The following is a 26,207-nucleotide window of genomic DNA, read 5'->3' on the forward strand; positions in this document are numbered from 1 at the left end:
ATTCTTTAGCGCCTAAATGTATCTATTATCTTAGACAACCCCAAGTTTCTAGCATCCAAGTTTAGAAACTACAACTGCTAATGTCTGATCCCACATATTCAAAACCAGAGACCCAAAGCAATTGACTAAAAACTAATGATTGAAACCCCTTTAAACAAGTAAGTCATTTTATTAGCTGGCCCAAAATTATCAGCAATTTGGGGATGGATAAAATGCTGAGAAGCAGGAGGGATACTCAAAGTACTGGAGTTCATGAAGGATTCCTGTACTGATCAGGCACTGCATGATCAATTTTCAGCAATGCATTGGGAGTAGCCCTCAAACATCAGAGTGTGGTCCTTCCAAAAACAAAAAGTGTGTGGAGAGGAAGAACTGCATAACATAATTGTGACCTTCAAATGCTATAGAATATAGAACCTTCCCTACCCTCAATAAAAGAAAAAGAGAAATGCAGTTGAAAGCATTTTCAAAATGTTAAAACACAAAAAGGATTAACTAGTCTGATTTATCAGCACCACTTACTTTTCAGTCTGTTCACTAAAAGAAATTTGTTCAACAGAACCTTCTTAAAATCTTGAGAGTAAAGCCCAATAATTTTCAGCAGGGGAGAAACTAAAACCTGAAGAGTATTTGAAAATAACTACAAAAGCCACTTTTTTTCTGTTATCTGAGACTCTGTACACTACTTGTATTTAGAATCTGAGGACATTACCTGATGAGCAAAATGTAAAATGCCCTGCATTGCACTGCCCCACAAACAAAAGCCTCATAGATTAACTATGGAGACTGGTGCATTAATAAGTACAAATTGTAGCATGTCTGATAACACCTGATACTCAGGCCATGAGAGAAAGGATATTAGAAGTGACCAAGACCCATCCCCAAAACCCTACAGTACATAGTCTTCAACAAGCCATGGTGATCATTAGTAAGTAATAGGCCAAAACCTGGTTTGCATGCAGACACCCAGGTTTAATCGCTAACTTCACATGGTTCCCTCAGCACCACGAGGAATAACCTCTGAGCACCACCAGGTGTGGTCCGAAATAAAAAAAAAAAAAGAAAAAAGAAAATAATTTGCCTAAGGTGCTACTTTTGCAGTGCATATGCATTGTAATTGTAACATGCCAATGGTATAATTATTTGTAATTATTCACTTACATTTTTCCCCATTATAACAAGTATTCCATTCAGGTAGGAATTATAAATCTTATATTCACAACATAGTGCCTGATACATTGTAAAAAGCTCAGTAATATTTGTAAAAGGTTCAGTAAGTAATATATAGAAGGTACTCAAGTTTTTTTCAAAAATGGGTTTTCCTTAAAACTGCTGCTTTAAGTTGGACATTTCAGAAACAAAACTAGGCAATTAAATGAACTAACTTAAAAATAGGGTCTCTAGAGCCAGCTTTATAGTACAGCAGGTACAGTTTTTGCCTTGTATAGTCACTGATGCGGGTTCAATCCCAGGCATCCCATATGGTCTCCCAAGCAGAGCTGGGAGTAACCAGTAAGCATCATTGGGTGTGGCCCCAAAACAATAGCAAAAAGTATCTGCAAGGCTCAAGATAGTTCAAATGCTAACGTGCTTGTCTTGCATGCATCCAGCCCTGGTTCATATACACTGTATATGGTTTCTCATGCCCTACCAGAAGTAACCCCAGGGGTCGGAGAGGTAGCATGGAGGTAAGGAGGTCACTGGTTCAAATCCCGGCGCCCCATATGGTCCCCCGTGCCTGCCAGGAGCAATTTCTGAGCCTGGAGCCAGGAATAATCCCTGAGCACTGCTGGGTGTGACCCAAAAACCAAAAAAAAAAAAAAAAAAAAAAGAAGTAACCCCAGAACACAGAGTTAGGAGTAACCTTATTGGGCATGGCCCAACTCCCACCACCAGTTTTGGGGTTGAAGTGCATATTTTACATAAATGAGCCCATAAATAAATTCATAAATGAGTTAAATCCTGTACAGCATGGTCTCCAAACAATACCATGCATGGCTCTAGAGAACTGACCCAGAACCATCAGGCATATAGCCACAAAATAAAAGTTTTTTTTTAGAAGTTCTTATCTTGAAAATTTAAGAAATGGAAAGTCATGGGCCGGAGAGATAGCATGGAGGTAAGGTGTTTGCCTTTTATGCAGAAGGCCGGTGGTTCAAATCCTAGCATCCTATATGGTCCCCTGTGCCTGCCAGTGGCGATTTCTGAGGATAAAGCCAGGAGTAACCCCTGAGCGCTGCCAGGTGTGACCCAAAAACCAAAACCCAAAAAAAAAAAAAAAAAAAAAAAAAAAGAAAAAGAAAAAGAAATGGAAAGTCTCATTAAAGTCTAGGAAGATCGGTTGCTGTATTTTCATACATGTTTAATAAATTAAAACTTATTTTTAATACACAGACCTTTCTATCCACATATGGTTGTATGAGTTGACTAATAACAGGAAAAAGCTTTCCTCTTACATAGCACTCTTTGGAGCTTCTGCTAAGGAAAAGACCTTAAACAGTAGATAGACCAGGGCTGGAGAGGTGGCGCTAGAGGTAAGGTGTCTGCCTTACAAGCGCTAACGATGGACCGTGGTTCGATCCCCCGGCGTCCTATATGGTCCCCCCAAGCCAGGAGCGATTTCTGAGAGCGTAGCCAGGATTAACCCCTGAGCATCAAAAGGGTGTGGCTCAAAAACAAAAACAAAAAAAAAACAAAAAACAAAAAAAAAGAGTACATAGACCACAAGGCCTATTGAGCACCACAATTTTCTGAGGGAAGGGGTTTGAAACATACTAGGTGGTGCTCAAGACTTACCCCTGTGGGTGCCAGGGACCAAACCCGGGTCACCTCCATGGACTCCTGTCCCAGCACCTGAGTAGCGTAATTTTGTTTTTGTTTTTATCTGTTTTTTTTTGTTTTTGTTTTTGGGTCACACTCGGCAGCACTCAGGGGTCACTCCTGGCTCCAGGCTCAGAAATCACTCCTGGCAGGCACAGGGGGACCATATGGGATGCTGGGATTCGAACCAATGACCTTCTGCATGAAAGGCAAACACCTTACCTCCATGCAATCTCTCTGGCCCCAGCACAATTTTTTTTAAAGACAGTTGTTCTACTTGTGATTTATCAGCAAACCTTAGGGAGATATTCAAGGGCAGGGATCATGTAACCTTACAAAGAAAGCTTCACCTAAGAGAATAATTGCCAACTTTTAAACTTAAATCTTACCTAGTTCTCTTCTAGTTTCTAAAACATATCTCCTTTCATATCAAATGGAGTTGCAGATGATTTGCTTAAAACCAAAAACTGCTGCCACATACAAAACTTATATTCCTGACTCCTATTTATTTGCTTTACTCTTTAAAAAAAATAAACAACAGGGGGCCAGAGAGATAGCATGGAGGTAAGGCATTTGCTTCGCATGCAGAATTCTTGTCAGTGGTTCATATCCCAGCGTCCCATATGGTCCTCTGAGCCTGCCAGGAGAGATTTCTGAGCGTAGAGCCAGGAGTAACCCCTGAGCACTGCCAGGTGTGACCCAAAAACAAAACAAAAACAAACAATTCAGGACTGTGGATAGAACAGGAGGTAAGGTGCTTGCTTTGGGTTGGCCTATCCTAACGAATTCACAGCACCAGCACCATCAGGGAGAGTGAGTATATGAGCACAAAATCAGAAATAGCTCTTAAGCACTGCTGATGTGTCTTCCCCAAAACAAGTAAATTTTAAAAATCACAGGGCTGGAAAGATAGCACAAAGGATTCATTCGCTTTGCATGTAGGTTAAAACCTAAGCACATGTTCTTCGAGCAATGCCAGCTGTGGGCCCCAAAAACCAAAAACTAAACCATCTCATTTCCCCCATTCCTTTATCTATAAATCTGTAAGTTGGTTTTACATGATTATATAAAATGATCCTAAATTGCACAGGAGTAAATAGTAGTTAGAGCGCTTGCCTTGCATGCAGCAGACGTGGGTTCGATTCCCAGCATCCCATATGGTCCCCTAAAAGCATGCTAGGAGTGATCCCTGAGTGCAGAGATAAGAATAAGCCCTGGGCATAGCTGGTTGTGGCCCCAAAATAAAACAAGAAAAGATCCTAAATTTCTCTGTGTCCTGTCTTAAGTTTTTCTTTTCAGTGACACATCACTGAATTCGTAGGAACTTGATCCACATGTGACAAGGATTCTATACATCTGCCATATTTTCATTAGAGTAAAAAAATTCTGTATTTTGGAAAGACAATGAGAAGCAACTGTGTGCTTATTTAATTCCTAAGGCTTCCTAGGACCACCTCCCCAAAAATCATTCTTCTACGAGGTCCTCCAAAAGTCTATTCTGAACAATAGGTTAAAACGTGGTTTAGAGGGGCCAGAGCAGTGGCGCAAGTGGTAGAGTGTTTGCTTTGCATGTGTTAACCTAGGAGTGGCCGCAGTTCAATCCCCTGGCATCCCATATGGTCCCCCAAGCCAGGAGAGATTTCTGAGCACACAGCCAAGAGTAATCCCTGAGTGTCACCCCTGAGTGTGCCCCCCCCAAAGTGATTTAGAGGGACAAAGAGATATAGTATAGCTGGGTGCAGGCTCTCCCCTCTTCAAAAAAAAAAAAAAAAAAAAAAAAAAAAAACACCAAAGCTTGAGAGTCAGAGGGAGAACAATAAGGAAGGCACTTGTCTTACATATGGCTGACTAAGGTTAGATTCCAGAGACCCCATAGGGTTCCCTGAGCACCGCCAGAACTAATTCTGAAACATAGAACCAGGAGTAACCCTTGAGCATTATTACCAAGGGAGGTCCAAAAACAAAACAAAAACAAACCCAAGCTCAAAGGACAGGGGATGTGGCTTGAATAGTAAAATAGGCATGCTCTGAGTTCTATCCCTGGCACCACATACTCTTCATTCTCATCCAGCACTGCCTGGTGTAGCCCTAGTGGCAGACTAGAATCCAAGGAGTGGCAAAGAGTACCTAACACTGCACTCGTCACCCTCACAACAATAAATTACATATAAAAATCACACATATATATATGTACATGTGCTGCTCAGGTACAGCCAACCATATTAAAATTATGGGTGCCTCCATATCCTACAACTATTGGAGAAGAAATCCTTTGATCATACCTGGAAGTTCTCATGGGCTGTTCACAGCTCTATTCTCATAGGTTGTTCCTAGTGGCACTCAGAAGACCATATGGAGTTAGGGATCAAACTAGGGTCAGCTGTGTGTAAGGCAAGTACTTTAACTCCTGTACTAACTCACTGAGTCTCTGGGTGTCTTTTTTTTGGGGGGGTGCCATACCCAGCAGCACTCAAGGGTGACTCAAGGCAGGTTTGGGGGACCATATGGGATGCCGGTGATGGAAGCCAGGTTGGCCATGTGCAAGGCAAACGCCCTACCCGCTATGCTATTGCTCTGGCCTCTGGGTGTCTTTTGTTTGGTTTGGGGGTCACACCTGGAGAAACTCAGGGGTTATTCCTGGCTATGAGCTCAGAAATTGCTCCTGGCTTGGGGGACCATATAGGATACAGGGGGATCAAACAGCGGTCTGTCCTAGGCTAGCATGCGTAAGGCAGATACCTTACTGCTTGAGCCACCTCTCCGGCCCTGTCTGGGTGTCTTTTTTTTTTGGTTTCTGGGTCACACCCAGCAGCACTCAGGGATTACTCCTGGCTCCATGCTCAGAACTTGCCCCTGGCAAGCTCAGGGGACCATATGGGATGCAGGGATTCGAACCAATGACCTTCTGCATGAAAGGCAAACTCCCTACCTCCATGCCATCTCTCCGGCCCTGGGTGTCCTTTTTAAAACCAGCAATTTCATGAATAAATGGGAAGCCTAGAGTCCTAGGAATGCTCTAGTTACTTTTCAAAGTTCCATAGGCACCACAGGAGTGATCCCTCAGAGGCAAAAATTAAGCTCTGAGCACCACTGAGTATGGTCACAAGACACAACAAAATAAAATTAAAGCTCCAAAAGCAAACTGGTACCAACTTCCTCTACACAACTGTCCATATACATATGTCTATAAAACCCTGGCTTAAATCATATCAGTATATACATGGAACCACAAAGTGGTTTGTTTTGTTCTAGAAAAAGGGCCTTTATTGGCATAAAAATCACATGTTAGGAAGAATAACCATGGCTGGAAAAGAGTTTCCAGTTTAACCTTTTTTAAAGTTTGTCTCTACACTTTTATCTATGCTATCTCTGTTTAATATAACCATGCTGGGATGAATACCTGCTATGCATTAATAAACCATGAAAACTAACTAAAATTTAGCTCTTACAAATCTGTTTTGAGGGTCGGAGCAATAGCACAACATTTGCCTTGCTTGCAGCCAACAAGGACTGACCCGTTTCGATTTCTGAGTGAAGTGCCAAGAGTAACCCCTGTGCGCCACTAGGTGTGACCCAAAAAAAACAAAAACAAAAAACAAATGTTTTTATTCACATGCTTTTTTTAGATTCTCTCATTCAAGGTATGCAGAGTTTTCTTTTGGTGAAATGTGTCTGGGTAGATGAAGCCAGCGGTCTCATTTATTTTAACCCAAAATACCATAATGAGAACCAGAATGGTCACTTGAGGTTTTTAAAGTTTTTTTTTTTAAAGCCAATTCAAAGCTGCATTGGAAAAGCAGAGGATTCCAACCATTGCCTAGGAAAAAAAAAATAGAAATTCTGAAAAATCTGTCCTGGGCCAACACAACTCCAACAACAGAATAAGGAAGGCTAAGAAACAGTATCTAGAACAAAAGCAATAAAATAAGAAAAGAGAAGAGGTGGTGATCATTTAGGAAACTTTGTTTAATAGTTGATTAGAAAGGCATTTCCTGTCTTTACTTTGCCAGTCCATTCCAAAAGATGTAAGTAGATACCAGAAATCAATCACTTTGAAATGATATTAATCAGAAAATAGATTAAATTCTATCTTGTTATTTTAATTTTGAGGTTTTTGTTTGTTTATTTGTTTTGATGGGGATACTCAGGGATTGTTCCTGGCTGTGCTCATGGGACCATATTGTTGAACCCAGATTGGCCATGTTTAAGGAAAGTGCTCTACCCATTGTACAGCACTATCATTCTACCTCTACTTTTTTTAGTTCTTTTAAAGACTTTTTGCCATCTCTGATGTGGCGAAATTATAAAAATCACTGTGTGCTTTGATTCTAATACAGATTTTGATAACAAAGGAGAAAATAAAAAAGGGAAATACCAAGAGCAGAAAGAACAAAGCTAAAATGCAAAAGAAAGGATTAGAGAAATGGTTCAGTGGGTAAGGTGCTTGTCTAGCATGTGATGTGGCAGAACCAGTTTTAGTCACGAGTACCACATCCTCAAGCACCACCAGGGGTGATCCCTGGAGTAAGACCCGAGCATTAATTGGAGGGAGGGGGAGAGAGGGGGGAAGGGAAGGAGGAGGGAGAGAGATGGGGGAGGGGAGGAGAGAGGGGGAGGGAGGGGGGGGAGAGGGGGGAGAGGGAGAGATGGGGAGGGAGCGAGAAGGTGGAGGGAGAGGGGGGGAGAGGGAGAGAGATGGGGGGAAGAGGGAGGGGGAGAGAGGGGGAGAGGGAAAGAAAGGGGGAGGGAGAGAGAGAGGGAGAGGGAGGGGGGAGGGAGCGAGAGCGAGCAAGAGAGAGAGAGAGAGAGAGAGAGAGAGTTCTAATCTCCAAACTGTGCCATTTGATTAATGTTCCAAGGCTGGCCTCTACCCTTTCAAGAACCAATTTCTTAACAGTTTTGTTTGTTTGGGGGACAAATCCGGCAGTACTTAGGACTTACTCCTGATTTTGTGCTCAGCACATTACTGTGGTGTTCAAGAGACTGTATGGGAGCACTATGACTGGTCCCACCAATATTTCAAGTAGAACAGAAACAGTAAAAAATTTTAAGCACTGACCAAATTTAACTATACTTAACAACTACAGAATACTTTTACTTTTTTGTTTATTTAAATGTTACGCTCAGTAGCGCTCAGGGGCTACTACTAGTTGAACTCAAGGGATCACTATGCTGAAGATCAAATCAGGGATTCTCTCATGCAAAGCATATTCAACCCTTTGAGCAACCTCCCCAGCTTCTACAGCTAGGATTTTTTGTTTGTTTTTGTTTTTGGGTCACACCCGGAGGCACTCAGGGGTTACTCCTGGTTCTCTGCTCAGAAATCGCTCCAGGCAGGCTTGGGGGACCATATGGGATGCCGGGATTCAAACCACAGTTGGTCCAGAGTCGGCCCTTGCGCCCTATCACTGTGCTATCTCTCCAGCCCTACAGCTAGTTTTTAATTGAGTGAAGTTCAACACTTTTTAAAGGGGCCGGTGAGGTGGCACTAGAGGTAAGGTGTCTGCCTTGCAAGCGTTAGCCAAGGAAGGACCACGGTTCGATCCCCTGGTGTCCCATATGGTTCCCCCAAGCCAGGGACGATTTCTGAGTGCATAGCCAGGAGTAACCCCGGTGCATCAAACAGGTGTGGCCCAAAAAACAAAACAAACAAAACACTTTTTAAAAATTAATTTTTGGGGGTCCCAAGAGATAGCACAACGGTAAGGTGTTTGCCTTGCACACAGATGACCCAGGGCAGGCGATGGTTCAAATCCCGGCATTCCATATGGTCCCCTGTGCCTGCCAGGAGCGATTTCTGAGAGCCAAGCAAGGAGATACCCCTGAACGCCACCAGGAGTGACCTCCCCCCAAAAAAATTTTTGTTTTGGGAACACATCCTGACATGCTCGAGGTTTACTCTCAGCGAACTTAGAGGACCATACAATTTGCTGGAGATTGAACCCAGGTAAACCCCATAAAAGGTGAGCTCCTTACCTGCTGTAATATTTCCTTATCAAGTAGTAAGACTGTGGCCCTCCGTACAACATTTTGTGGCCCTGCCCTAGAGGGATCTTTTTTTGTTTTGTTTTGTTTTGTTTTGTTTTAGTTGTTTGGGTCACACCCCTCAATGTTCAAGGCTTACTACTGACTTTGCACTCAAGGATCACCCCAACTTTGCCTCCTGCGGCCCCCAGGTAAATTGAGTTTGAGACCCCTGAGTAAGAGCTAGTTATGGGGGTGGAGGGAACACAATGATAGTATAGTAGGTAAGGCATTTGCAGACCTGGTTTCCTTTCCCAGAATCCCATATGGTTCCCCAAACAGGGCCAGAAATTATTCCTGAATGTAGAGCCAGTAGTAAGTACCAAGTACTGGTGGTGTGGCCCAAAGACAAATAAAAAAACTTAGTCGTGAATATAGATTCAAAGATTTCACATAGCCTAAAGGAATTTTGAATACTTGATTTTAGAGCTGACTGTGCCGTGAAACTTAGTGCTCGACGTCTAGTATGTATGTATTCATTATTTCCTTCAATGATTATCTCCAATAACCAGATTCTTTAGAATCTGGATGCTTTAAAATTCTAGAAAGTAAAATAATTCTTTGTTTGTTTGTTTTGGGGCCATACCAGCAGTGGTCGAAGCTAGCCCTGATAGTGTTCAGGGAACCATGTGCTGCCATAGACACAAGCCAGATTGGGCCATGTGCAAGACAAGTGCTTTACCCCTCTATACTATCATCTTCTGGGTCCCTCTGCAAATATTTTTATTATACAACCTCCTCTTAAGTCAAAGTGAAGATTCCTTTGAGTCTGAATCCCATCCACGCCAGATTGAACTCTCAGTGATCCTTCCCACAGGAACCAAAAACTGCCAATTCTCACAGGTCTATTCATCAGAAACATAAATAGAATCCTAAGACTGGAGAGATAGCTCAATGGGCTCAGGCATGCTTTGTATTTGTGGGAAGGCTGGATCAATCCCCAGCAGAGCTCATCTCTGAGCACCATTCCAGCATAGGGCTCAGAAAAGCCCCTTAAGCACCAATGAAATGTGCCCCCCCCCAAATAAAAGGGTGAGAAAAATCCTAAATGAAAGGTGTAAAGGGAGAGAAATCTAAGCAGAATGTCAAATTATAAAGGTAAACTTTCATCCCATTTAGACTAGAATCCATGGATAACTCACTGGTAGAGCACAAGTCTTACATGCTTGAGACCAAGAACTCCATCCCCATTAACACCCTACCTGCTAGATAGATCATGATCTAGGGAGCAGTGCTTTTTGGGATCCCTGGCTGCTCAACAAGGGACCTCTATGTATGGGAGCACCACAGGCAAGTGAGCTATGAGGAGGAAGAAGGAAGAGGAAGAGGAGGAAAGGGAAGAGGAAGGAGGAAGAAGAATAAAAGTAGTAGCAGTATTATTTTTAAAGTACAGGGCTGCTGAAAAAAATCACAATAAATCTTATTAAGGCTTGAATAATTAAAAGAAGTAAATTTCATGTTTTATAGTGATTGTTCTGTAAAATTTGACAAATCTTAATCTATAAAATGGGAGAATAGAACGAAATCTAGAGTTTTGAAGATTAAAAGGATAATTTTATGAAAATGTCCAAACATCCAAGTGACACTCACACACATATATACCCTGGTGCCAGTCAGGATCTCAGTGAGGTCCTAAACTTATCTCTAATCCGGATATAGCTATATATACCGTATTTGCCGGTGTATAAGACGACTAGGCGTATAAGACGACCCCCTAATTTTGCAGTTAAAACATAGGTTTAGGCCTATATTCGCTATATCAGACAGAACGTTCCTGTGCTGCAATTGTATGTACCACAGTGAGCCAATCACAACAAGCAAAGGTTCAAAGGTTATACTGTAATAGACTTCCTCTCTGACTCTGGCCAATCTGAGCAGACTTTGCTTTTTTTTTTTTTGGTTTTTGGTTTTTGGGCCACACCCGGCGATGCTCAGGGGTTACTCCTGGCTGTCTGCTCAGAAATAGCTCCTGGCAGGCACGGGGGACCATATGGGATGCCGGGATTCGAACCAACCACCTTTGGTCCTGGATCGGCTGCTTGCAAGGCAAATGCCGCTGTGCTATCTCTCCGGGCCCTCTGAGCAGGCTTTTGACAGAGTAGATTCGGGTCCAGAACACTGTCTAATTTGCATGCATTAAAAGCCTGCTTGGTGGGGCCGGGCAGTGGCGCTCGAGGTAAGGTGCCTGCCTTACCTGCGCTAGCCTAGGAGACGGACCGCGGTTCGATCCCCCGGCGTCCCATATGGTCCCCCAAGCCAGGAGCGACTTCTGAGCGCATAGCCAGGAGTAACCCCTGAGCGTCACCAGGTGTGGCCCAAAAACCAAAAAAAAAAAAAAAAAAAAGCCTGCTTGGAATGGCTGAGTTAGAGAGGCGGTCCAAGCAGCCTTGCAGTGATTGGTGCAAGATCAGTTGGAAAATTCGTTTTGTGGCAATATTCAGACAATTTTTTTAGCAGCATATTGAAAACATTTTTCGGGACATACTCAGCATGTAAGACGACCCTTGATTTTCAGTTGACTTTTTTTCTGTTTCAAAAGTCGTCTTATACACCGGAAAATATGGTATATAACGTACAAAACTGTTCCAAGCCCAGACCAGCAGGAGATAGCTCCAAAGAACTAAAGTTCTCAAATGCTTGCATTTTACTGCATGGTTCCCAAAGCAATGCCAGAACTACTGCACTGTTAATATTCAGTACAAGGGAATATGGTGATTCCTCCCTGCAAATTCAGGTTATCCAAATCTGAAGCAACTAGCTTCACACTCCCAAACGAATGCTTAACTAAACAGGAACTCTACCACCTTAGGAGCAGAACAGACTGTTCTCCAAAGAGCAAAGGAAAAGGCATCTCTATTTGCTAGAGTAGATGTAGTTAACAAAAGCAACCAATTCCCAATGTTTCTGCACAGGTGAGTAGTTCTCTAAGGACAATAGAGAACCATAATAAGGACTACCCAAAAAAAAAAAAGGGAACATCATTGGGCAAGAGTCCAAAGACATATTGGTTTCCTCTAAAAGGAAGTGCCCTTGGGGCTAGAAAGATAGTACAGAGGGTAGGGCACTTGCTTTGCACAAGTTCGATCCATAACACCCCAAATGGTTCCTGAGTTTGCCAGGAGTGATACTTGATCGCAGATATGGCACCAAAACAAAAGAGCACCCAGCACTATGCAGCCTTTAATCATCTACCACATGGCTGAACTCATGCTCCTTTTTTTTGGGGGGGGGGGGCCAACACCTCGTGGCACTCAGAGGTTACTCCTGGCTCTGCACTCAGAAATTGCTCTAGCAGGCTCAGATGATCATATGGAATGCCCAGGATAGAACCCAGGTCCAACCCAGGTCAGCCACATGTAAGGCAAATGCCCTACCATTGTGCTTATCACTCTGGCCCCGGAACTCATACTCCTTTTTTTGTTTTTGGTTTTTGTTTTTGGGTCACACCCGGCAGTGATCAGGGGCCACTCCTGGCTCTACGCTCAGAAATTGCTCCTGAAAGGCTCGGGGGACCATATGGGATGCTGAGATTCAAACCACCGTCCTTCTGTATGCAAGGCAAATGCTTTACCTCCATGCTATCTCTCTGGCCCCACTCATATTCTTTTTAAAATCAGAGTACACCAGGTGTAAACTGATTGAGAGTAAACATCTAGAAGCAGATACACTAACATTCAGCAAGTTCCAAGCAAGGAAAACACTAAGCACACACAAAATTATTTTTGGGGTTTATATTCTAACCACTTCTTTTTTTTTTTTTTTGGTTTTTGGGCCACACCCAGCGATGCTCAGGGGTTACTCCTGGCTGTCTACTCAGAAATAGCTCCTGGCAGGCACGGGGGACCATATGGGACACCGGGATTCGAACCAACCACCTTTGGTCCTGGATCGGCTGCTTGCAGGGCAAACGCACCTGTGCTATCTTTCTGGGCTCTATATTCTACCCACTTCTAAACTACTCTGCTGGTACTAGATTTGGGGTATGTGTGGGGTTTCCCTTTAACAGATGTTTAGAAGCTGGAAGTTAAATTTAAAAGGAAAAGTGTACAAAAATCTTGGCTGTTCATGATGAGGCACAGAAAATCATGAATGTGCCAGTGTCAAGGGAGGAAGAGGAGGAAGTCTAATGACTAACTTTGCAGACAGGGACTTAAACAAAACCATAATGAAACAAGCAGCATTGACAACAACAACAAAAAAAAATCATGAGCCAAAGAGATAGCACGGAGGTAAGGCATTTGCCTTTCATGCAGAAGGTCATGGGTTCAAATCCCAGCATCCCATATGGTCCCCTGAGCCTGCCAGGAGCGATTTCTAAGCATGAAGCCAGGAGTAACCCCTGAGCACTGCCGGGTGTGACCCAAAAACCAAAAAAAAATTAAAAAATCACATGGCGCATTTCCTCTTTATGAGGTAGTTCAAGAAACACCCTGGGCTTGCAAAAGCGCACATGCTATGGTGCCACATACTCCTTAGTATTTCACATCAATATGAAATTCTTGGAGGGCGGCAAAAATCTGTCCTGGATTACTGAGTGATTTCTAATATGTACCATAACGGGACACTAAGCCAACATTTTAGGGATCAAATTTCCCACTCTGTAACATGTTGGAATGCATTCTTGGCATTAGGCTTCTTCCCACTGAGTCCATCCTTTAACAAAATAAAATGCAAATGCCACTGGGAATACTCAATCCAATTCTATCACCTTCTCATATGCACGTGACTAACAAAAACAAAAGTTCAAATGTCCTTTAATATTCAACAAAAACTAATTTCACCCATTTAAGAGCAGAGGTGAAATATGATGAAAGGACGTATTTGCAAGGCAGTTAAGTCAACATTCACTATAACTTGAATTCTAAAACATGAGATGACTAAGAAATTCATTTCAGATAACTATTGCACCCCATTCTTAGATAATCAAAACTTGTTTTTGCACAATGCCAGAATTTTTTTTTTTTTTTTTTTTTTTTTTTGGTTTTTGGGCCACACCCGAGGTGCTCAGGAGTTACCCCTGGCTGTCTGCTCAGAAATAGCTCCTGGCAGGCACGGGGGACCATATGGGACACCGGGATTCGAACCAACCACCTTTGGTCCTGGATCGGCTGCTTGCAAGGCAAACGCCGCTGTGCTATCTCTCCGAGCCCTCAATGCCAGAATTTTTAAGTTTCTAAATTGTAATCTGTATTCAAGACTTCATACTTCTATACTGGAGTGTGACACCCTGCCTTATTCCAGGCTGGCTATATCTACTTCAACAAGTAGATATGCATTTCTTGAAAAGTACCAGAAACCATGAGTGGTCCTATCTCACATGGAATAGGTACAGAGAAATTAAAATCACTATTTATCAGACACTTCCATAATGAATAAGCATGTGCTTGCAACATTTACGAGCTTCTTGGCCACAGCCAACCTAATGAAAAAGAAAACAGTATTAAAGGTCATTTCTTTTTTTTTTTTTTTTTTTTTTTGGTTTTTGGGCCACACCCTGTGACGCTCAGGGGTTACTCCTGGCTTCTTGGGGGACCATATGGGACGCCGGGGGATCGAACCGCGGTCCGTCCTAGGCCAGCGCAGGCAAGGCAGGCACCTTACCTCCAGCGCCACTGCCCGGCCCCAGTATTAAAGGTCATTTCTATGAACACAACGGCAAACTGCATGTGTGGACTTATAACTCAACCTTCACTGTTAAAATCTCAGTTAACAACTGAGTTCTAACATAGTTCATAAATCTTTAGAAAAAGTTAACAGCAGTAGCCTGAGTTCCAACAAATATCTAAATGACACTTAAGAAAAATAAACTTGGGAGCTGGAGTGATAGGTAGCACAGTAGGTAGGACATTTGCCTGGCATGAAGCTGACCTGGGTTCGATTCCTGACATTCCATATGGTCCCTTGAGCCTGCCAGGAGTAATTTCTTAGAGCAAGGACAGGAGTAACTCCTGAGCATTGCTGGGTGTAGCCCAAAAGCAAAACAACACAAAACAAAGAAAAGTCAATTAAATGTCAAAAAACCTTACAGTTCCAATCAAAATCGAGTCAGCAACTAGTTCATGGAACACAACTCTGAAACTGACAGATTTCAAACTCCAAATTACTACAAAAGAGCCCCTGAACTGGCAAAGAACTTGGTAGATTATACCAAAGGCCTCACTTAACCACAGGAACCACTAAGACCTTGGAACTAATCTCTTTCATAGAATTGTATATAGAGTTCGAGTTCAAAGTCTCATAGTCACAGAATGAGACAACTACAGATCTGGGAATAGATGTATAATGTAGAATCTAATAAGTCTATGGAATTCTGAGTATTATCAAAATTTATAAAAATTAGTATTTTGGGGCCGGAGAGATAGCATGGAGGTAAGGCGTTTGCCTTTCATGCAGAAGGTCATCGGTTCGAATCCCGGCGTCCCATATGGTCCCCCCGTGCCTGCCAGGAGCAATTTCTGAGCATGGAGCCAGGAATAACCCCTGAGCACTGCCAGGTGTGACCCAAAAATCACAAAAAAATAAATAAATTAGTATTTTAATTTTCTCCTGTAACAGTCAACTTTATAAGTCACTTTCTCTAAAAAGCTTTTCAAGGTTAAACTCGCACAACTTAACAAGAAAAATAAACTTTTTTTTTCAATTTGGGAGCACACCTGGCAATACTCAGGGCTTACTCCTGGTTTGGTACTCAGGTATTACTCCTGTTGTTGATCTGAAGACCTTATTGTATGCCGGGGATTGAACCTCATCAACTGCCTGCAAAGAAAGTATACTATTCTCTGGCCCTGTTTGTTGTTGTTGTTGTTGTTGTTGTTGCTGTTTTGAGGCCACACCCAGCAATGCTCAGAGCAGTGCAGAAATACTTCCAGCAGTGCTCAGAAGACTTTATTGCCAGGAATCAAATTCAGGTTGGCCACATGCAAGACAAGCACCCTACCAACCGTACTATCACTCTGGCCCCTAAAATTAAAAGCAAAGTCTGTAGCAATCCCCCCCCACCCAATCCATTCCATTCCATTTTGTCATTGCAATGATCTAGCAACCATTAGTTGCGATACTCACATACTTTGTTGTAGTGTGTGATATACCACAAATGCTGTGGCTCAAGGATCTGTGGCAGTAGCTCCCTCCTGAATCAAATCTGTGGCCTCATGCCTTCACCAATAGTGTTCTACCATTAAGTGATCACTTGATTGGACCCCAGAGCCCTGCCAGGAATAAACCCGAAGCACAGAACCAGAACTAAGCCATGAGTAGAGCAAGGTATGGTCCAAAAACAAACAAAAATAGATGCTTGCCTTGAATGTGGCTTAGGTTCCCTGAATACCTGCAGGAGAGGTCAAAAAACTCATAATAAATTAAAAAAAAAAAGAAAAATTTTTAAAAAAGAAAATTTGATTTTAGACTAGAGAGGCAATTCAATTGGCTAAATCCATATAACCTGAGTACCACCAGAACTGACCTTCAAAGCACAAAGCTAGGAGCAACCTTGAAGCACTACCAGGTATGGCTCTTCCATGCCCCACCTCTCAAAACTATAAAGAAAATTAGAATTCACTAAAAAAAGAGGTAAGAGGGGCCAAAGAGATAGCACAGTGGTAGCGGGTTGGCCATTTGCCTTGTACACAACTGGCCCGGGTTCAATCCCCAGCATCCCATATGGCCCCGAGCCTACCAGTGTGATTCCTGAGCAGAGTCAGAAGTAACCCTAAGCACAGCCAGGTGTGGCCCAAAAACAAAAACAAAAAATAGTTAATAGACTTGGAGAAGGATTCAGCCCAAGTAGCAGCTCACATGCCTTGCATGTATGAGGTCATGAGATCAAATCTAGAATCAAAAGTCCCCATTCCAAGCATTTTTTTAATTTTTTTTAAAAGGGGGGTGTGTGTGGAGGAATAGTATAGTGGGTAGGGAGTTTGCCTTGTATGTGGCCAACCAGGGATCCCCATCATCCCATATAGTTCCCAAAGTACCACCAGAAGTTAATTCTTGAGTGCAGAGGCAGGAGTAACCTCTGAGCATTGCTGGGAGAGGCCCAAAAACTAAAAATCAAATAAATAAGAACTTAAAAGAGGGCCAAAGAGAGTTCAGGAGCCGAAGAGATAGCGTGTCGGTAGGGCATTTGCCTTGCATACAGCCAACCCAAGAAGATGGTGATTCGAATCCCAGCATCCCATCTGGTCCCCCGTGCCTGCCAGGGAGCAATTTCTGAGCACAGAGCCTGAGCAGTGCCAAAACCAAGAGATCCCAAAACCAAGAGATCCCAAAACCGAGAGAGAGAGAGAGAGAGAGAGAGAGAGAGAGAGAGAGAGAGAGAGAGAGAGAGAGAGAGAGAGGAGAGAGAGAGAGAGAGAGAGAGAGAGAGAGAGAGAGAGAGAGAGAGAGAGAGCTGAATGAACTGAGCATGTGCTTTGAATGCAAGATACCCTAGTTTTAGCCCGACACTACACAGTCCCAAGCATATAACCTGATGTAGCTAGCCCCCAGCACCACAAGGTATGGTCCAAAAACCAAAGAAAGAGACCTGGAGAAAGTAAATCCTATCACTTCATAAGATTACAAAGCAAAGGACCACTGGCAAGCATATAATATTTCTAAAATATTTCTTCCTCCATAAAAACAATGTTCTGCTGAAGAAATCAAAACACCAATATCAAGACAGAGACCAAATAAACCCTCAGGCACAATTTAGTGGGTCTCTAAAAATTTGAACTTTGCACTGACCCAGGTATATGAAGTGTCTGATACAAAAAAGGAACCCAGTATTATAAATTTATCCCAGCCTCTGAGGGAGTTTATTATGAGGGCCACAGCAAATCAGATCAGAGTCTGAGGTCCACACTGAGGTGGACCTTTGATATTTTTCCCCTTTATGATATTTCAAATTGCAAATCCTATTCTAAAAACCTCTCACTGAACTACAAAACATTTCTAAAAGACAAGGCTTTAAAACTCCAAATCTTATAAACCAAGCTTATGAAGCATGCTTACCTTACTAGAGATAGGGCCCTGTATCTGAACTTGTTTATTTTCATTCTGAAACTACATTAGATTTTTGAGCAGGGTTCCATGTTCCCTTAACTCAGTATAAAGCCAAGGCCACAAAGGCCTCTCTCTCAGGTCACACTATCTTTACATCTCTCATTCTCTCAGGGCATACGCACGCGCACACACACACACACACACATACACAAAAGCACACACTCCAATCTTCCCATCCCCAAAGTCTTTTTCCACCAATGTTATTTTACTGTACCACGAGAAGAGACTAGCATTAGCTTTGCTTGAAAACTGTTTATTAATTTGTCTGTCAAACATTCTATAAAGCAGTTTACATCTTACTCCAGAAACCTCCTGGGTACATATTGACAGCTCAGCAAGTATTTACACAAAGCTCTAAAACATTTGGTTCCTTCAGAGAGGAAGAAGCTGCTATGTCAAGCAGAGAAATAACACCTTTCCCTCCTTTTATAAAGGAAGGTTTCTTCTAGCATACCTCTAAGTATGCCTAAATTAAACTTGTAAACTACTAAACCAAGCTTAGCAAGGAAATTCAGGTGTGTTGAAGAAAGCACAGCATTTCCAGGACCACGTGCAAATCACACCGTGCAGTCTGAAAAACCAAAGACAGGAAAAAAGGCAAATAAATCTAGGAAGCGGGGCCGGCGAGGTGGCGCTAGAGGTAAGGTGTCTGCCTTGCAAGCGCTAGCCAAGGAAAGATCGCGTCCCATATGGTCCCCCCAAACCAGGGGCAATTTCTGAGTGCTTAGCCAAGAGTAACCCCTGAGCAACGGGTGTGGCCCGAAAAAAAAAGTAACACAGAAAAAAAAAAAAAAAAAAAACCTAGGAAGCAAAAAGACTTTAAACTACTTGATTTTTCTTCATCTACTCTCAGAATTTTTTGCTCCTCTCCCAGTTAAATTTACTGGGCAAGTTCAGGCACTCAGATTACAATCAACTGCCCAAATCAGACATAAAAACCTGTCCAAACACCAGAAGTCTGGTGAGCTTACAGCTACCTCTCTTTCCACCAACACTGTATTCCCCCAAAAGAATGGTTCAAGCTGAATTTGTCAATCCACACTACTCCCATTCTTTCTCCAAAAATTCCTACTTGGAGATACTGAAATAACATTTTAAAAGTCTTGCTATAATGAAATCTGTTTAATTTTTAAATTACTGTTTAGTGTTTTAAAACCACCTGCTAGACAGAGTGACTAATGGCAAACAGATTAATAGGGCAAAACAATCTGGTAGGACTTTTCTGAAAAGGGCCACACACCATCATGGCACCCAAATTCAAAGTTTGTTTGTGGAAATCCTCTGAAGTAAATAACTTTGAGTTCTTGAACGCAAGGGAAATAAACATGGGATCGACACCTTTATTGAAAAAACATGTACAAAGAATCTATCTTCTGCACATATTCTTCAGAAAGTGTTGGAGTAGTACAGGAGATATGGCACTTCCCTTGTATGTGCTGTGATTACAAAAACTCTGGTTCAAATCCCTCATAATATATATATGGCTCCCCTTCAGTACACTCCTGGACACAGCACTGAACAAGCTTAGCTGTGATTTGCCTGCCCTTGCTCCCTTCATTTGCCTTCACAACAAACGATTTATGGAAGCAAACAAATGTGTAGCATCAAATGGTTATGGGGGTTATGTAGCCACCAACTTAATTTTACTGATCACGAGCCTGTGAAAAACTGAAAGGAAATGACTGGCCTAAAGTTACAGAACTTAATTCAGAACCACAAGTGGAACTAAAGTCTGAATTCTATACTCTTTACCCCTGACTACTCTGCCACAAACTCGATGTACATCAGTAATAATAATAATAAGCAACCTAAACATCAAAAAAAAAGATAAAAAAACTGAGGGAATCAAGTCTCATTTCACAGCTCTGGCAGGAGAGAACTATTCCATGCCAATTTATTTTTGGATACCATATTTTAGCTATATTTGCATGCTTCGATTGCTTCTTGAATTTGGGAATTTGAAATCAATTCAAAACAAACTTTTTAGAGTAAAAAATAAGAAAAGGTTTTGCTAGCCTAATTTTCAGTTTTAGAAGTTCACGAATTTTTTTGCAAAAAGGCATACTGTAGACATCACACTCCACAGAAGTCAATCCAATATATGTATGTTTTAATGCAATCCAAGACATCTCATTACAGTAGCTAGTGCCACTTGTCATGGTTACTCTGTTACACAAATAAAGAGCCTAAGAAAAGTCTTAGCAGGGGCTGGAGCAATGGCGCAGCAGTAGGACATTAGCCTTGCATGCAGCTGACCAAGGACGGAGCTGGGTTGGTTCCCCAACGTACCATCTGGTCCCCCCAGCCAGGAGCGATTTTGAGCATATAGCCAGAAGTAACCCCTAAGTGTGAAAAAAACAAAAACAAAGTCTTAGTAGAACCCAACTCAAAAGAAGTGAACCTTTATCCTAATTATTTTTCCTTCTCTCATTACCATCTAACTCCCATCATTCCTAATTCTCTCAGATAGCAGTGTGGTTTTTCTATTCTCCTTGAGGAAATTTCTAGAGTTCTATATTCCACAGCCAATTGAGAGTTTCTACCAGAATATATTCCCATGATAAATCCAGAATACCTATGTATTTGTTCCCCAGGAATCAGAAATACATTTATTATTTCCATAGCAGGAACCAACAGCCAAACCTCGCAATCAAATCCATCTTGATTCTGAGCTACTCATTCTATTTTTTTTCTTTTACTTTGTAAAGATAGACTTAAGGTACTAAAGCTAAAAGCAATCTAAGTAAGCTTTGTTTACATCAGTTTTAAGAATATAGTTAACCTTCCATCAGTAGGAGGATTCAACATAATGAGACACCAACTTTCATACTCCTTATGAAAAAGGATAAAGAGAATATGCCTGTTGGGATCTCCCTTCCCATGAGAAAGCCTCAGCCACAATACTTACCTAATATTTATCTCCTATACAGAGCCAAATGATAACATTAACACTTTAGCTGTATCACTTCCTTGTGAAATATTTTAATTAAAGAATAAGTTAAGAAAAAAAAATGAGTTAGAGAAATAAAGGGACAGAGCAAGACCATACTATTATTTAAGTTAGTTGGGATCATGGAGTAACCAAACTTATCCCCAAGTAGTGAAAAGGAATTCAGAATAAACTACTCATCTACTTATCTAAAAAGCTAGTTCACAATACTGAATATTATACTGTTTGTTTTAAGCTCACCCATCATTCTCTGGGTCACAAAGATCATAGACTTAATGTCTTGAGGAGTCCAGGGCCTGGGAATGGTTGTCTTGCCTTGTAAGAGACCTACCCAGGATCCCTTCAGGCACTGTACATGATCCCCATGGGCACTGCCAGAGTGATTCCTGAGCACAAAGCCAGGTATAAGCCCTGAACACGTCCAAGAAAAAGAGGAGGGGGTGTCCAAAAACTAATACAAATGAAGCACAGGCAATTTTCTAAATAGTAGTATCTTCATTATCATTTTACCCAGGACATAGCCTAGTGCCTCATTTACAGAAAGTGCTTAAATATTTGCTTAGTGGCTAAAAATAGCTATCACTATATTGAAAAGAGGGTTTACTCCCCTCCCCCAAAGTGTCTGCCTGAATACCCCTCCCTTAATCAGAATTAGAATTTTGGCTTTTTAATGAGCCTTGGTTTACCCCTAAATTCTGTTTCCAAAACAGTAAAATTTAAAACAGTGAGATTTAAAATAGTAAAAATTTCAGTTAACCTCAAAAGAAAGTGGATAATAAGGAGACAGAAGCTGGAAGTAATTCTAAAGACACATAATTTTTAAAAAATACCTTATTTAAGAAAATTATAGAAGACTTAAGAGTCAAGGCATAGAGCTCCAAACCATCTAATAGAGATTTTTTTCCCCAAAAAAATTTCCAACTCTAAATAGAGTTGTAGAAAAGCAGTTCTGGGATGGGGAGGAAATACAGCTAATTAAGCTGCCTAGGTGAACACAATCTTATAGCACAAAGGTTCAACTAGGATGAGAAAAGGTAATTTTGGAAGGTAATTTTTCTCCCTCTATAAAATGATGTATGACTCTACAGAATAGCCTGTTTTCCTGACAAATTTTCTCTCTAGCTTGAGGAAGATAGAAAATAATACAAAAAAAGAGATCCAAACGTTAATGTCTAAGCGAATCTGAAATATTGTGATTATACCTTTATCATCCAGATAATGGGACATTCCTTTTAATGCCAGGGTTAATATCCATTCCAAATCTCTGAAATGATTGATAAGTAGAAAGCTCTTTTTTTTTTAATATTCCAGAACACTTGATAAATCTCAATAAACCTTAAGGAAAATTCTCCTCTCAATCCTAAAAAAAGTTAGCTTCCTTTTAAATTGAGCTATTTCACTTAAAGTTGAATTAACAAAAGAAAGTGTTAAGATTCAGCACGTAAACAAAGAATGAGGCCAGTCTTCCTTAAAACAGACTATTTGAACCTATTATGAAAGCTTCCAGTTTTCAAGGAGAAAGTTTCCTCCTCCACCTTCACACCCTCCCATAAAGACCCCACATTTGCCACGCAATTAAAAAAAAAAAATCATTTCAGTTTTGCAAACAGGGTCCAAATTACCCGACAAATGCATCTTGAGACCATCAAAGAAGTCATTTATACCATTAGGAAAGTCACAAAATCAAAACAAACAGCAAACCCATTGTAGAGAAAAACTCAGCTACTGTTCTGACAACACAGAATCTATTTCAAGCTGCATAAAACATAATAAGCAAAATAAATCCAAAGGTACAAGCAAAAGGCCACTGCCTCCTCTTTTGTTTCGGGCACAATGTAACAAGGGCAGCCTGTCTGGGGCTCTGCTCCTGTTGATACAGTATTGCTGCTTAAACCTCCCTCCTCAAGGTCACAGCCAATTTCAGCCCTGGAATAAAAGGCATAGATAGTGGTAGAGATGGTTTGGGTTATCACTGGCAGAAAAGCAGAGTGTAAAAGTTTATGAGCTCATCAGGATTGTTGTACCATTACATCAGAGGCAATTATAAATGGCCAAGAGCAGGAGATGGGGAGCCAATCAGATCACAGATAGGATGTCAACCTAAGACCAACTGTCTCCTGGCTTTGACAGAAGGATTTTACCTCCATAATTCAAATCCCAAACCAAAGCAATCTGCACTTACTACTCCAATCACTCAGCTGTTTACCAGCACTTCAGGGAGAAGCCCAGGCCACTGGGCCGACGGAGACCAAGGCACGAGGTGGTCCGGGCCGCCCTGGGCGGACCGTGCCGGGTCTCTAGCTGCCCCCAAGCAGCTCCCTGCCCTCCCTCGAGGTCCCCCGAACCCGAGGGGCCCCTCGCTCCAAGTACCGACGGGGACCGGCCCAGAGGAGGGCGGACGGAGCAGAGGGGTGCGTCGGGTGAGAAGAGCAGCGTCCCCTCGACTCCAGAGCTCCCAGCGATGCCTACGCCCCTAACCCGAGCCCCCAGCACCCCGTCACCCCGCGCGCGGGCCCTGCCCCGAACACACACCCTGGCCCGCACCCCCTGGGAGACCCCCGGAGTCCGAGGGGGACGGGGAGAGAGGAACGGGGCAGCAGACAGCTAGGGGAAAACCCCACACAAAGGCTGAAACGAAGGAGGGAAGGAGAGGAAGGCAGGCAGGCAGCCATTTTAAGAGAAGAAACCAGACAATGGCAGCTCCCCAGCAGTGGGGGCCCCGAACCGGGGGCGCCCTCCTCCCCAGGTCGCCCCGCACCCCCGCGCCCCCACCCCCTCCCCCCGGCCCCCTCCCCGCTCGAGCTGTGTACCTGCGGGGTCCGGGCGAGCGGCTGCCCCCCGCCGCCGCCGCTGCTCCCGGGGCTCATGGGCGCGTGGTGGCTCCTTTGTTGGGCCCCTCCCGAGGCGGCCGCCGCCGCCGCCGCCGCCGCCGCGGCCCCCCAGCACTGCGAGGCCATGTCCGCCGGGCCCTTGCCGGCGCCCCCGTCCTGGGGCCCGGCGCCGTAGTCGCCCCCGGGGTAGCCCTGGTAGCCGCGGGCCGAGCTGGGCGACGTGAGCAGCTGGTTGAGGGTGGGAGTGGCGGTGGGCTGGGGGGTGCCGCCGCCGGGCGCGCTCGGGCCGCCGCCCCCCATGGCCCCGAAGCGCTGCGGGACGAAGGCCGACGCGGACGCCGCCGCCGAGGCGGAGGCGCTGGACGAGGGAGGCGGCTTGGAGCCCGCGGCCGCCGCCGCCGCCGCGCCGGAGCCCGGAGTGCCGCCGCCGCCGCCGCCTCGCGGGGAGCCCAGCGCGTAGGCCTGGGGGGGCGGCGGGTAGGCGCCGCGGCCGGGGTAGTAGGAGTTGTACTGGTGGTTGGGGAAGCCGTGGTCGTGCGAGTTCTGCGGGGGCCCCGCGTAGGGCTCCAGCCCGCCGCCGCCGCCGCCGCCGCTCTGCAGCGCGGCCAGGCCGGGGCTTTGTTGTCCGCCATGTTGTTGGTGGAAGACGGCGGCCGCGGCGGCGGCCACGGCGGACGGGCTCCGGCCGTAGGGCTGCCCGAAGCCGTAGGCGGGGGGCGGCAGGGCGGCCGCGTGCGGAGGCGCCCCCACCCCGTCGCCGCCGACGCCGCCGCCGCCGCCGCCGGGCGGCTCCGCGAGGTTATTGTTCAGGGCGGGCCTCGGGCCCGCGTTGCCGTTCGAGTTCTTCGGGTCCGGCTCTGCGCCGGGGCCGGGGCCGCCGCCGCCTCCCCCGTTGCTCTCGGCGCCGTCCGGCAGCTCCTTGCCCGGCGGCGGCGGCTGCGGTGGCTGCGGCGGCGGCGGCGGCGGGCCCGCGGCGGGGCCCTCGCTCTCGGGCCCGGCGGCCGCCTTCATCTCCCCGCGCTCGGCCGCGGCGGCCGCCGCCTCGGCCCCCGCCTCCTCGGGCCGCGGCGGCGGCGGCGGCTGCTCGGCTTTCTTGAGCTCCGAGGGCGGCGGCGGGTTGCCCAGGCTGCTGGCGGCGGCGGGGGCGACCTGCGCGGCCATGATCCTCCCCGCGGCGGCGGCGGCGGCGGCGGCGTCCGCGTCCGCCGGCAGACCGGCCCTGCTGCTTCCTCCGGGGGTCCTGCGCCCGACCGACTCGACTCCACTCGACTCTGCCCACCCCGCCCCGCCCCGCCCCGGGCCCGACTCGAGTCTGTCCACCAGCCGCCCGGGCGGGCCTCGCGGGGCTCCCGCTCTCTGCTCGCTCTCGCTCTCCTGCTCTCCGGCTCCGCTCCCCCCCGCCCCGCCGGTCAGGCTCCGGCTCCGGGCTGGCGGCGGCGGAGGAGGCGGCGGCTCGGCGGCTCCCGGCTCTGCAGGCGCGGGCCCCGGCGCTCCCGGCTCATTCCCCCCAAGCCCTTGCCTGGGAATGAGGGGGGCGGTGGAGGCGCCGCTCCCCAGGGCCTGGCCCCGCTGTGACTCTCCGCTTTCTGCTGCCGGAGAAAGGAGGAGGGAGGGGGAGGGAGCGAGCGAGCGAGCGGGGAGGGGAGGGAGGGAGGGAGGAGGGAGGGCGGCGGGGGAGGGGCGGGCGGGCGGGCGGGAGGGAGGGAGCTGGGGGAGGGGGACCCCGGCGGGCGGGCGGGCTGAGGGCGCGCGGCTGAGGCTGAGGCTGAGGGAACAGCGGCAGCGGCAGCAGCCCAGGCGCCGGGAGCTTCCGCGCGGGCCGACCTAGCCCAGCCTCTCTCTCCCTCTCTCTCTCTTGCTCTTTCTCTTTCTTTCTCCCTCTCTCTTCCCCCCACCCGGGCCCGGCCGCGGCTCCTCGGAGCGGCTGCGCGGCGGCGGAAGAGCGGGCGGGCGGACGCGCGGCCGGACGGAGCGGCTAGGCGAGGCGAGGCGAGAGCGCCCCACTCGCCTCCGAGTCCCCCTCACTCCGACACGAGGCTCAGCACTGCCATTTTACCCAGCGCCGTCGCGGCCGCCTGCAAAACCCGGCGCGGAGCGGAGCGGGCGGCGGAACGAACTCGCTCCCTTCCCCTCCACAAAGGGAGGAGGGGAGAGCAGTCGCCTCGGCGGCGGCGGCTGGCCCTCTCTCCCTCTCTCCCTCGCTCGCTCGCCCGCCCGCTCGCTCGCTCTCTCCGCCGCTTTCGCTCAGCAGCGCCGCCGCCGCCGCCGCTAAGGCTCGGGGAAAACCCGGCGCGGAGCGAGCGCGCGCCCCTCAGGAGCCTGCGCCGCCTCCCGCCCGCCCGTGCGGCGCCCGCGAGCTCGGCCGATCCCTCAGGGCCGCGCGGACGGGCCGCCCGGACCCGCTCGGAGCGGGCGGCGTGAACTTTACTCGCGGCTGCAGATTTGGCCCGCTCCGGGCCTGGCCCCCTGGCAGCGAGCCTGGCCTCTCTTGGCTGCTACTTAGCACCTCCACAGCACTTTCCTTCTTCAAATCCTTGGAC

At 46.0% G+C, this 26,207-nt stretch overlaps 1 protein-coding gene across 1 annotated transcript in view; it reads right to left on the minus strand.

The window, feature by feature from the left end:
- The window catches only part of ARID1A (AT-rich interaction domain 1A), a 104,142-nt gene extending 79,314 nt beyond the window's left edge, over positions 1 to 24,828 (minus strand). Inside the window, exon 1 of the mRNA XM_049775150.1 lies at positions 23,647 to 24,828. Within this exon, the coding sequence (XP_049631107.1) occupies positions 23,647 to 24,828 (1,182 nt within the window). The remainder of the gene's footprint in view (positions 1 to 23,646) is intronic.
- Positions 24,829 to 26,207: the final 1,379 nt, after the last annotated feature.

The sequence above is a fragment of the Suncus etruscus genome, chromosome 6 (genome assembly GCF_024139225.1).
Source record: "Suncus etruscus isolate mSunEtr1 chromosome 6, mSunEtr1.pri.cur, whole genome shotgun sequence".
Taxonomy (NCBI): Eukaryota; Metazoa; Chordata; class Mammalia; order Eulipotyphla; family Soricidae; genus Suncus; species Suncus etruscus.